General features: G+C 44.6%; 1 protein-coding gene across 1 annotated transcript in view; it reads right to left on the reverse strand.

Moving 5' to 3' along the window:
- The window catches only part of LOC143986242 (butyrophilin subfamily 1 member A1-like), a 187,438-nt gene that overhangs the window by 72,161 nt on the left and 102,298 nt on the right, over positions 1-12,979 (reverse strand). The window contains exon 2 of the mRNA XM_077484776.1: positions 1,820-2,170. Coding sequence (XP_077340902.1) covers positions 1,820-2,170 — 351 coding nt within the window. The remainder of the gene's footprint in view (positions 1-1,819; positions 2,171-12,979) is intronic.

Consider the following 12,979-nt stretch of genomic DNA (forward strand, 5'->3'; position numbering starts at 1 on the left):
TTCTTCATAAATTTAGGCCAATATGTATTCTGCTATATATTTCTGGTAAAAAAATTCCCAATAAGCGTATCTCACAAAAGTGAGTACACCCCTCACATTTTTGTAAATATTTTATTCTATCTTTTCATGTGACAACATTGAAGAAATTACTTTGCTACAGTGTAAAGTAGTGAGTGTACAGCTTGTATAACAGTGTAAATTTGCTGTCCCCTCAAAATAACTCAATACACAGCCATTAATGTCTAAACCGCCGGCAACAAAAGTGAGTACACCCCTAAACTGTATATACTTGAATTTTTTTTACACTAGTAATGGCGGAAATCAGCAACTTCTAGAGGGACTGTGATAGTATGGTGAGCAATCTGACAGTAACTGACACTTTGTGGGAACCAGTGACACCAATACAGTGACCAGTGATAATACTATAGACTGTCACTGTACTAATGACACTGGCTGGGAAGGGGATAACACCAGGGGCGATCAAAGGGTCAACTGTGCTCTTAGCCAGTCTATATGTGTGCGGTGTGAGGTGCTTTTACTAAGGGAGGTGCTTTTGCTGGAAAACAAAACCCTGCACATTTCCGCTAGCAGGACAGAGCTTTGTATGGTTTAGATTTGCAGAGCTCTGTCCTGTCATCCTCTTCGTACATCAGCAATGATTGACCGCCGGCACCTGCTTATCAGCTTGTGTCATGAGTAATCACAGTACAGCCGGAGCGCCGGTGACATCCCTACCCGGAAGTGATGGATGGAAGGAAGGTAGAAAGAAAGGAAGGAAGGAACAACATTTCAAATCATTTTCCCGATGGCAAACAAACCTATAAAGATGGTAAGAAAGAAGGGAGGGAAGAAGAAAAGGAAGAGAAGTAGGAAGGAAGGAGGGAAGAAAAGAGGTAAGAAAGGAATGAAGAAAAGCAAGGAAGAAAGGGAAGGAAAGAAGGGAGAGAGGAGGGTGGAAGGAAGGAGAAAGTGAGGAAATAAGAAGGAAAGAAGAGACAGGAAAGAGAGCAGAAGAAGGATGACAGGAAGTGAATGATGGAAATGATGGAAAATTAATTTCCCAATGGAAAGAAAGAAGGGAGGGAAGAAGAAAAGGAAGAGAGGTAGGAAGGAAGAAGGAAGGAAGGGAAGAGAAGGAAGGAAGGAAAGAAAAGACAGGAAGCATAACCATTTTAAAGCAATTTCCCAATGGCAAACAAATTTATAAATATGGAAAGGAAGAAGGGAAGGAAGAAGAAAATGAAGAGGTAGGAAGAAGGAAGGAACCAAGGGAGAGAGGAGGAGTGAAGGAAGGGAGAGAGGAGGAGTGAAAAAAGAAAGAAAGAAGGAAAGAAAGAAAGATAATTTCAAATCAATTTCCCAATGGCAAACAAACCTATAAAATGGTAAGAAAAAAGGGAGGGAAGAAGTAAAGGAAGAGAGGTAGGAAGGAAGGAGGGAAGAAAAGCGGTAAGGAAGGAATAAAGGAAGAAATAAAGGAAGAAAGAAAAGGAAGAAAGAAAAAAAGGAAGGAAGGAGGGAGGGAGGGAAGAAGAAAGAGAGGAAGGAAGGAGAACCATTTCAAATTAGTTTCCCAATGACAAATATACTTATAAAGATGGAAAGGATGAAGGGAGGGAAGAAGAAAAGGAAGAGAGGTAGGAAGGAGGAAGGAAGGAAAAGAAGGAAGGAACCAAGGATGGAAGGAAGGGATAGAGGAGGAGGGAAGGAACGGAAGAAGGAAAGAAAAAGTGAGGATGAAAGGAAGGAAGGAAGGAAGGAAAAGAAGATAGGAAGGAAGGAGAACCATTTCAAATCAATTTCCCATCAGAAAACATACCTATGACAGCGAGCTCGATGATGGCCTCATTGTAGTGGTCGCTGGCGATGTCCTCCACAAAGCAGTGATAAGTGTCGGCATCCTTCAGAGTAACATTGCGCAGGAGGAGCGTCAATTCAGCGGATCCAGTTCCGTTGCGGAGAGATGCTCTGCCCACATACTCCGGGCTCTGCTGGTCTTTCTCCTCCTTTCCATTCTTCATCAGGAACACAGTGGAATGAAACAGAGAGCGGAACCAGTGCACCTGGAGGCTGGTGGGCCCAAGGGGAGGGGAGACACTGCATTGCAGTATGGCATCTGATCCCACTTCTACAACCTGCCTGGAGTCTGGTGATTGGACTTGGAATTTACCTGCAAGAAACATCACAACTGTGAATAGTGGTGGGGTAATAGCCCTCAAAGATGACCCCTATATATGAGTACAATTACATGGGGTGTATATGATATATGCATATAGGAGTATAGAGAAAGCCCCCCAAAAAGCTGGCTAAACACACTAATCATGAAACAATTTTAAAATTATCAGCAACTGTGTAGTGCAGTAACATATGACTGCATATTATTGTATTCCCCTCCTCCATCCGTTGACCACCCCCAACACCTGAAGCATGTAAGACTGGCAGTATTGTACAATACAGTAAAGTCTGACTGACTCTATCACACTGTACAGAACCTCCTGCTCTGAGTATGATCTCTTCTGAGCAATGGATTATAGAAAGATAATAATAAAATATTAAAATTGAAAGAACAATGAATGCAGAGCTAAAAAAATAATAGCCTATTAAAAGATAAAATAAAAAAACAAAACTTTTGCTGCTCTATTCACCTTCAATCCACAGAATTCCTCTGCAGTACTTTACTTCTGCCACTAGTTGTCCTCAGTCTCTATTATTCTACTCACTTATTCTGAGCCCAGATTGTTTGATTGTTTACAGATTGTTCTGTGCAAATCAATACATCAGCCCTGATTGTAACTGTGTCCCAGGGCAGAAGGAAACATAGGGGAGGCAGAATGAACTGAAGGAAGGAATGATGGATGGATGGATGATGAAAGGAAGGAATGATAGATGGATGATGAAAGTAAGGAATGATGGATGGATGATGAAAGTAAGGAATGATGGATGGATGGATGGATGGATGATGAAAGTAAGGAATTATGGATGGATGATGAAAGGAAGGAATGATGGATGGATGGATGATGAAAATAAGGAATGATAGATGGATGATGAAAGTAAAGAATGATGGATGGATGATGAAAGTAAGGAATGATGGATGAATGATGAAAGTAAGGAATGATGGATGGATGATGAAAGGAAGGAATGATGGATGGATGGATGATGAAAGGAAGGAATGATAGATGGATGATGAAAGTAAAGAATGATGGATGGATGATGAAAGTAAGGAATGATGGATGGATGATGAAAGTAAGGAAGGATGGATGGATGATGAAAGTAAGGAAGGATGGATGGATGATGAAAGTAAGGAATGATGGATGGATGGATGATGAAAGTAAGGAATGATGGATGGATGATGAAAGGAAGGAATGATGGATGGATGGATGATGAAAGGAAGGAATGATAGATGGATGATGAAAGTAAGGAATGATGGATGATGAAAGTAAGGAATGATGGATGATGAAAGTAAGGAATGATGGATGGATGATGAAAGTAAGGAAGGATGGATGGATGATGAAAGTAAGGAATGATGGATGGATGGATGATAAAAGTAAGGAATGATGGATGGATGATGAAAGGAAGGAATGATGGATGGATGGATGATGAAAGGAAGGAATGATAGATTGATGATGAAAGTAAGGAATGATGGATGATGAAAGTAAGGAATGATGGATGGATGATGAAAGTAAGGAATGATGGATGGATGGATGGATGGATGATGAAAGTAAGGAATGATGGATGGATGATGAAAGGAAGGAATGATAGATGGATGATGAACGTAAGGAATGATGGATGGATGATGAAAGGAAGGAATGATGGATGGATGGATGATGAAAGTAAGGAATGATGGATGGATGGATGCATGATGAAAGGAAGGAATGATAGATGGATGATGAACGTAAGGAATGATGGATGGATGATGAAAGGAAGGAATGATAGATGGATGATGAAAGGAAGGATTGATGGATGCATGGATGATGAAAGTAAGGAATGATGGATGGATGATGAAAGGAAGGAATGATGGATGGATGATGAAAGGAAGGAATGATGGATGGATGATGAAAGGAAGGAATGATAGATGGATGATGAAAGGAAGGAATGATGGATGGATGGATGATGAAAGGAAGGGATGATGGATGGATGATGAAAGGAAGGGATGATGGACGGATGATGAAAGGAAGAAAGGATGGATGGATGGAAAGAAGGGTAAATAAAGAAAAAAGGACAAAGGACGGACAGAATGAAAAATAAGGGAGGAAGGATGAATTGAAGTAAGCAAGGAAGAAAAGATAGAAAGAAGTAATGGAGGAGAGAAGGGAGGATGGGAGGAAGGAGAGAGAAGGAGGAAAATAAAGAAAAAAGAAACAAAGGGAGGACAGAAAGAAAAAGAAGGGAGGAAAGATGAAGTGAAGGAAGGAGGAAAGGATGGGAAGAAGGAATGAAGGAAGCCAGTAAGGAAGCAAGGAACGAAAAGAAGGAAGGAGGGAAATAAAAATGAAAAAAAAATAAAGAAAGGACAGAAGGAAAAATAGGGGAGGAAGGATGAATTAAAGGAAGGAATGATCGAAGGAAGAACAGAATGATGGAAGGAAGCAAGGACGGAAATAAAGAAACAAAGGAAGAACAGAAGGAAAAAGAAGGGAGAAAAGATGAATTGAATGATAGAATCAAAGAAGAAAAGATGTAAATAAATAATGGAGAGAAAAAAGGAAGGACGGAAGGAAGGGAGGAAGCTAGTAAGGAAGGAAAAGAAGAAGGAGGGAACTAAAGAAAAAAGGAAGGACAGAAGGAAAAAGAAGGGAGGAAGGATGAATTGGAGGAAGGAAGCAAGGATGCAAAAAAGTAATGAAGGAGAGAAGGGGGAAGGGGAGAAGAAAGAAAGGGAGAAAGGAAGAAAGGGAGGGTAGGAGGGAGTCCGAAAGGACAGAAGGTAAAAGAAAAAAAGAATAGAGGAAGGATGAATGGAAGGAAGGAAGAATGGATGGAAGGAAGGAAATATAAAAAAATAAAAGGAGGACAGAAGGAAAAAGAAAGGGAAGAAGGATGAAGGGAATGAAGCACGGATGGAAAGAAGTAATGAAGGGAAGAAAGAAGGAAGGAGGAAGGGGAAAAGAAAGGAAGGGAGGAAGCTGGGGAAGGAAGGAAGGAAGGAAGGGAGGGGAAGTCAGGAAGGAAATTGAATTCTTGGTTCAGAATTCTAAATACTAACACTGACTGACAATGCCACCATCCCATCTCTGAATATTAATGATATTTCTCTGGGTTTTGCACTGCTCCCACACTGAGCCTTTCAGCTCTCCAGCCACCCCCCGCAGCCATTGTTCTCCGCTCCCTGCCGCGTCCGCAGGGGGTTAGCTGGAGGAGACATACACTCCACCAATTAATTGGACATCATTGTCAAAAATCCCTTTTTCATGGACGCATTGTGTGTGCTTATTATTGAACAGAATTCTGAGTCCGCATCAGCCAAATACAGTATAATTATAGAAAGTTCTCTCCCCTGTTAGTGTAAAGTGGACCTGTAATGTATCCTCACACTGAGCGTTCATCTAGAGGCGCGAGTCCCCAAATAACAGAAAATGAAGCCACGCTGCTCTCAGCTCCACCGTGCCACTTACAGCCCACACCAGCCTTTCCCCGCTTTCAACACGGAGGAATCATTGAAATGACTTTCAGGTCTCAGTGAACTCTGCTAATAATGACCATCTACAGATCACCCTACATTGGTGTGATCAGCAGGCTGAGATATGAGAATACATAAAAGGAGACGAGATGTGGAGTGCTTCGTGTACTGACACCCAGGACTGATCCATGCAACTTATCTTCAGTGATAATCAAATGATACAAATAATTAATAATAGCCAAAAAAGAAAGAAGAATGTTCCTTACATTGGTGGTGAGTGGGAAGAATGTTCCTTACATTGGTGATCAGTGGGAAGAATGTTCCTTACATTGGTGATCAGTGGCAAGAATGTTCCTTACATTGGTGATCAGTGAGAAGAATGCTCCTTACATTGGTGATCAGTGGGAAGAATGTTCCTTACATTGGTGGTCAGTGAGAAGAATGTTCCTTACATTGGTGATCAGTGAGAAGAATGTTCCTTACATTGGTGGTCAGTGAGAAGAATGTTCCTTACATTGGTGATCAGTGAGAAGAATGATCCTTACATTGGTGATCAGTGAGAAGAATGATCCTTACATTGGTGATCAGTGAGAAGAATGTTCCTTACATTGGTGATCAGTGAGAAGAATGTTCCTTACATTGGTGATCAGTGAGAAGAATGTTCCTTACATTGGTGGTCAGTGAGAAGAATGTTCCTTACATTGGTGATCAGTGGGAAGAATGTTCCTTACATTGGTGATCAGTGAGAAGAATGTTCCTTACATTGGTGATCAGTGGGAAGAATGTTCCTTACATTGGTGATCAGTGAGAAGAATGTTCCTTACATTGGTGATCAGTGGGAAGAATGTTCCTTACATTGGTGGTCAGTGAGAAGAATGTTCCTTACATTGGTGGTCAGTGAGAAGAATGTTCCTTACATTGGTGATCAGTGGGAAGAATGTTCCTTACATTGGTGGTCAGTGAGAAGAATGTTCCTTACATTGGTGATCAGTGAGAAGAATGTTCCTTACATTGGTGATCAGTGGGAAGAATGTTCCTTACATTGGTGATCAGTGGGAAGAATGTTCCTTACATTGGTGGTCAGTGAGAAGAATGTTCCTTACATTGGTGATCAGTGGGAAGAATGTTCCTTACATTGGTGATCAGTGAGAAGAATGTTCCTTACATTGGTGATCAGTGGGAAGAATGTTCCTTACATTGGTGATCAGTGAGAAGAATGTTCCTTACATTGGTGATCAGTGGGAAGAATGTTCCTTACATTGGTGATCAGTGGGAAGAATGTTCCTTACATTGGTGATCAGTGGGAAGAATGTTCCTTACATTGGTGATCAGTGGGAAGAATGTTCCTTACATTGGTGGTGAGTGAGAAGAATGTTCCTTACATTGGTGATCAGTGAGAAGAATGCTCCTTACATTGGTGATCAGTGGGAAGAATGTTCCTTACATTGGTGATCAGTGGGAAGAATGTTCCTTACATTGGTGATCAGTGGGAAGAATGTTCCTTACATTGGTAGTCAGTGAGAAGAATGTTCCTTACATTGGTGATCAGTGGGAAGAATGTTCCTTACATTGGTGGTCAGTGAGAAGAATGTTCCTTACATTGGTGGTCAGTGGGAAGAATGTTCCTTACATTGGTGATCAGTGAGAAGAATGTTCCTTACATTGGTGATCAGTGGGAAGAATGTTCCTTACATTGGTGATCAGTGAGAAGAATGTTCCTTACATTGGTGATCAGTGAGAAGAATGTTCCTTACATTGGTGATCAGTGAGAAGAATGTTCCTTACATTGGTGGTCAGTGGGAAGGAGGAGGAGGACACACCCAAAGAGCTCTCTGTGAGAACCACCCATTTTTCAAGCCTGGGCCTTGCCTGCTAGCTTGGCCCAGGAATAATGCCTGATCCTGGGGGAGGCCCTGAGATGGATCACCCTGATGACACAGGGCCTAGTGAGGAGGAGGTGGAGGATCTGTCTGTGGGTCCGGGCCCTGGTATGGATGCCAGTGTTTTCAGCCTTAAGATTGTTAATCGCTTTAGGGCGATTGGGAGAGCGGAGGAGAAGCTGAAAGTTTTGAGAGCGGAGCTTAAGAACTTCAAAGCCAAATACTTCCAGGCCTGGAGTAAGAATCGCACCGCCATGAAGCCTGAGCTACAGGATTTGGAAGAAAAGGTGAAGCAGCAAACTTTATTGTTGGAGAAGTTGAAGGATAAGAGTGGTGCATTTAAAGAAAAATTTGAAAATGAGAGAAGGTTTGTCAGCCAGTCCTCAGCGTGTTCCATGGATCAGCCTCAGGTAATGGATGACCCGGGTTCATCTGCCTCTGCTCCTCTCCCCCCATGTAAGGCCTTGGAATCGCCGGCGGCAACCAGCCAGGGGGTTGAGAGTGAGAATGGCACCCTGACCTTCATCCAGCGGATGGAATCCCCCCTGAGAGGAGGCAAGTTTACCGTTTGTGATGACCCATCAGAGGTCCCTGTGGATGTGCAGAAGAATCAGCCAGGGAATGAGGATGAACCTGCACCAAATCCCCTGAACATGGATGTTGCTGCACCTGCATGTGCTGAGACCTGTAGTCCCTCTATCAAGTTTTCTGTTTCACACACTGTGTCTGACACCTGCAATGTGATTGCCTCACCTGAGCCTCTCTGTGTTCCAGCAGAGCTGATTGATGCTGGTGGGGGAGGGGGTCAGAATACTGCACCATGTGCAATGGAAGCCATGGATGTGTCAGTCCAGCCTGCACTGTCCTCTGCAGAAAGTCCTGTCCTGATGGAAGAGAACAGGCCAGCTGAAGATTCCACCAGCACAGCAGTGGGAACTGACACTGCTGGGAAGACTGCAGGACATGTGAATATACCAGCAAGTATTAACAATGACAGTCATGATAAAACAATGAATGTGGTGGGTGGTGGTGGTGGTGGTGATGGTGGAGGGGTTAATACTGCTGGGAAAAATAAAAATGACATTCCTCCCTCTGCTCAGAGGAAAGACTTGTCGATTGTGCAGACCAAATCTGTACAATCGATATCTGCTAGAGATGTCTCAGACAGTTCAAAACAAACAAATGTCTCTTCTGCTGGGAGGAATATGGGGAGTTATGCATCTGTTTTGGGGAGTCGCACCAAGGAGGGTGGGGGGAATTTTGTAAATATTGGTGGTCACAATTTTGGGAAGTTTGGTGGTGGGTACAGGAGGAGAAATGTGGTTCAGTTCAAGTGGGAGGGGGAGGGGACCCCACCAGTGAGGGGGAGGGTGGCTGAGTTGATTTTGGAAATGGGGTTTAAAGCTGTGGATATTTTTGCTTTGATTTGCCCAGTGGGGAGTTATGAATTTGATTTATCTTTTGTAAAACCTGAGGGGTTGGACTTATTTTGGGAGCGACATAGGAGGTGCCAGGGCCTTCCGCAGTGGAGTGGTTTGGTGCCAATGGTGATTTCCAGGCAGCCCCTGATAAAATCGGTGACCATCCTGGTGCGCAACGAATCCATACCAGAGGCTGATTTGATAGTATGGCTACGCCGATATGGTGAGGTCCTCACTCCACTGCGGAAGGTCCTGGATGAACATGGCATATGGACAGGGGCCTGGACAGTGTCGCTAAAATTGGGAGTGCTGGGCAATGTAGTCCAACATCTGCCCTGTTCTGCTTTTCTGGGAAGAGATCGGCTGACTATATTCTACCAGGGACAGCCCAAAGTTTGTAATAAATGTGGTGAAAAGGGTCATTTTGCCTCTACCTGCACCCGTAAAAAGTGTTCGCTATGCCAGGATCTGGACCATTTGGCAAAGGATTGTACCCAAATTCGGTGCAATCTGTGCCAAAAGCTTGGCCATCCTTACAGTAAGTGTCCAGAGGCTTTACATAACTTGCCAGGATTGGAGGCTGAGCTGCAGAGGCTGGATAAGGAGGATGAGGCCGCTGTAACTGTTGTTGTCCCTCCTGTGTCTGTTCCATCTGTTGTTTTGGGTTCTGTTTCCCCTGGTAATGTTGTCCCTGAGTCTGTCCCTCCTGTGTCTGTTCCATCTGTTGTTTTGGGTTCTGTTTCCCCTGGTAATGTTGTCCCTGAGTCTGTCCCTCCTGTGTCTGTTCCATCTGTTTCAGGTTCTGTTTCCCCTGGTAATGTGGTCCCTGAGTCTGTCCCTCCTGTGTCAGTTCCATCTGTTGTTTCAGATTCTGTTCCCTCTAGTGATGTGGTCCCTAAGTCTGTCCCCCATGTGGTGGTCCCTATTCCTGCTGTACGTAGGTCCTCCAGACTAGCGGAGGCTGCTGGGGGGGCAGGTTTAGCGGATCTTCCTTCTCAGCCTCCAGTCCCTGTCCCTCGGCAGCGCAAACGTGGTCAGGGGAGTGTGGGGGTGCTGGATGGGGGTGGGGCTGATGGAAGGGTGTCCATATCCCATGTCTCACCCTCTGTTGGGGGGGATTCGGATGATGAGGGGTGGGAGACGTTTAGGAGGAAGAAAAAGAGGAAGACAAATAAGGTGTTAATTTCTTCCTCAGAGTCGGACCCAGGAGGGGTTCCTCTTGGCAACACCTTTTCAGTTTTGTCAGGTGATGGGATGTCTGATGTATCTTTTTCTTTATCATCTATGGATGAGGGGGAGTCACATAGTTTGAAGAGAGCTGTTTCTGGTGATGAGAGTGTGGCAAAGGTTAAGAAACGACTACCCCAATCATCCTGATGGCAGTTCCCACTCCGATAAAGGTGGCGACCATTAATGTCGCCAGCATGAAATCTGCAAGAGCTCGTGATATTGCCTTATTTTTGCTCAGCGAGTTTGATGCCGAGATTTTATTTTTGCAAGAGACCTGGCTCAATACTTTGGCCGATGTCCATCTAGCAAAAAGGGAGTGGAGATGCGGCCCCTCCTTTTGGTCTCTTGCGGCAGAGCCCTGCAGCGGAGTTGCGGTCCTTTTTAAAACCGATATGGTAACGTGCCGGTGGGTAATTGAGGTAGAGATTGGGAGATGCATGGTCTTGGACGTCTCTGTTAGGGGGCAGGACCTGCGCCTGATTAATATCTATGGACCGCAGTCAAGATGGGGCAGGAAATGCCTCCTCACAGAGATCAAACCCTTCCTTTTTACGTCCCAGCAGGTTGTCTTTGGAGGTGATTTTAACACCATAATTAGGCCTGAAGACAGGAGAGGCTCCATAGACAGGCTGGCGTACGATAGCGTTTTTCTTAGAGATATGGTGAGACAAGCAGGCCTGGTAGATGTGCATATTAAGCACTGCCCTGGCAGCACGGGATTCACATTTCAGAGAGGGAATAGTCAGAGTAGGATAGATAGTTTTTTTTAAAAGGAGAACTCTGCTTTCTCGGCTCCTGAGTTGAGGGCGGTGGAGTTCTCTGACCACTGTATGCTGTCTGTGACTCTGAATGCCTCGGACACTCCACCCAGGGGAAGGGGTACCTGGAAACTGAATTCGGCTCTCCTGGAAGACGTAGAGGTAAGACAATCCTTTGAGGATTTTTTCCAGGCACAGGTTTCTATTCTGGACTTTTGCAGCAGTAAGTCAGAGTGGTGGGAACTTGTGAAACAAAGGGCGATTGGACTTTTCAAGGCCATAAGTAAGAAGAAGCAGCTTGGTATGTACATTGCCTACCAGCATTTGCGGAGGAAGCTTGATCGTCTTGTCTCGTATAGAGAAGATCCAGGGGAGATCTCTGAGGTGAAGTTTCTTCTTAGAAAGTGTCAATACGACCGGCATGCCTCCTTGGTTCTGGAGAGGGATTATGGAAAATATCACTCGCCTGATCCTTACCAGAACTGTAAGCAAGGCATAGCAGTTAAGACGGTCATAGGCCTGAGGGATAGTACGGGTTCCCTGGTGAAGTCCAGATCAGGGATCCTGGAAATCTTCAGATCATATTATGCAGATCTTCTAGGAAGAAAGGACCTTTGTCGGGACAAGATGGAAAGCTTTCTGGATTCTACTCCAGGATTGGGAAATGGTACATTGCCTTTGATGGATTTGACAGAACCAATTTCAGTGGATGAGGTAGTTCATGCTATAGAGAAGCTGGCTACCAAAAAATCGCCTGGGCCAGATGGGTTGACAGCTGAATTCTACAAGTGTTTTAAGTCCATTCTGGCTCCCTTTTTAGCGGAGGTTTATAACAGCTGTCTAGAAGAGGGTTCGCTCCCTCCCTCCATGAGGCAATCCGCTGTGATTCTTCTGTCAAAAGGTAAAGACCCCTCAATGATTGAGAACTGGCGCCCCATCAGTCTTCTCAATGTTGATAGAAAGATCTTGGCGAAGATTCTTTTTTGGCGATTGTCGTCAGTGGCAGGCGATTTGTTGTCCAGTCATCAGCACTGCTCGGTCCAAGGTAGAAGTACCTTTTCAGCGGGTTTTAGCTGTCCGGGAGGTTTTGGAACGATGCAGGGCTGCTGGATGGAGAAAGTACTTGCTGGCATTGGATCAGGCGAAGGCTTTTGATAGAGTCAATCACGAGTACCTGTATTTGCTACTTGGTAGATACGGCCTGCAGGGGAGGTTTATAGATTGGCTGAAGACATTATATAAAGGGGCTGAGAGCTTCCCACTGGTTAATGGTTGGGTTGGACGGCCTTTTGAGGTTGGCTCTGGTGTGCGCCAGGGATGTCCTCTGAGCCCCCTGTTATATGTATTCGCAATCAACCCCTTCATAAGAAGGCTAGAGTGTGGATCTTTGTGCGGGGTGCCTTTGGGCATTGCTGGTGTGCCACCTTTGAAGGTCGTGGCCTATGCCGATGATGTGTCTGTTATTGTCTCTGGAACGGAGGAGGCGCAGGAGGTGGTCTCTATGATAGAGCAGTACACGGAGGCTTCTGGTTCTAAAGTCAACCATGAAAAGAGTGAAGTTTTCTGGATGGGTGAGGAAGGTGAAAGCTTCGAACTTCCGGATGCCTTCCCAGAGCCCCAGCAGGAAATTAAAGTGTTGGGCATCAAATTTGGTCCTGGTGACTATGGTCATCGAAATTGGGAAAGCAGGTTGGTGTGTGCCAATGCCAAAGTAGCAAGTTGGAAGAAATGGAAGCTTTCATTGAGGGAGAGGGTTGACTTGATCAAAACGTACCTGGTACCAATTTTTTTATATGTCAGCTTCGTCTGTATCTTGCCAGTATCTCTCTATGCAAGGGTGTACAGCTGCTTTTTCCAACTGTTATGGGGAAGTAGGCTGAACCTGATCAAACGCAATGTAACTTACCTGTCTAGGCGGGAGGGTGGCCTAGGAATGGTCAACCCAATAGTTTTCTTTTCTCTGCTGTTTTTAAAGTACAATCTTGGTAACATGCTAGCAGAGAACCCGCCGGGATGGGTGGGTATTTTTCAATCTTGTTTTAGGCCTTTTCTGCGATGCTGGGAAGATGGCGG

This window comes from Lithobates pipiens, unplaced genomic scaffold, assembly GCF_037356315.1.
Source record: "Lithobates pipiens isolate NorthernLeopardFrog02 unplaced genomic scaffold, aLitPip1_a1.2 Scaffold_1, whole genome shotgun sequence".
Classification (NCBI taxonomy): domain Eukaryota; kingdom Metazoa; phylum Chordata; class Amphibia; order Anura; family Ranidae; genus Lithobates; species Lithobates pipiens.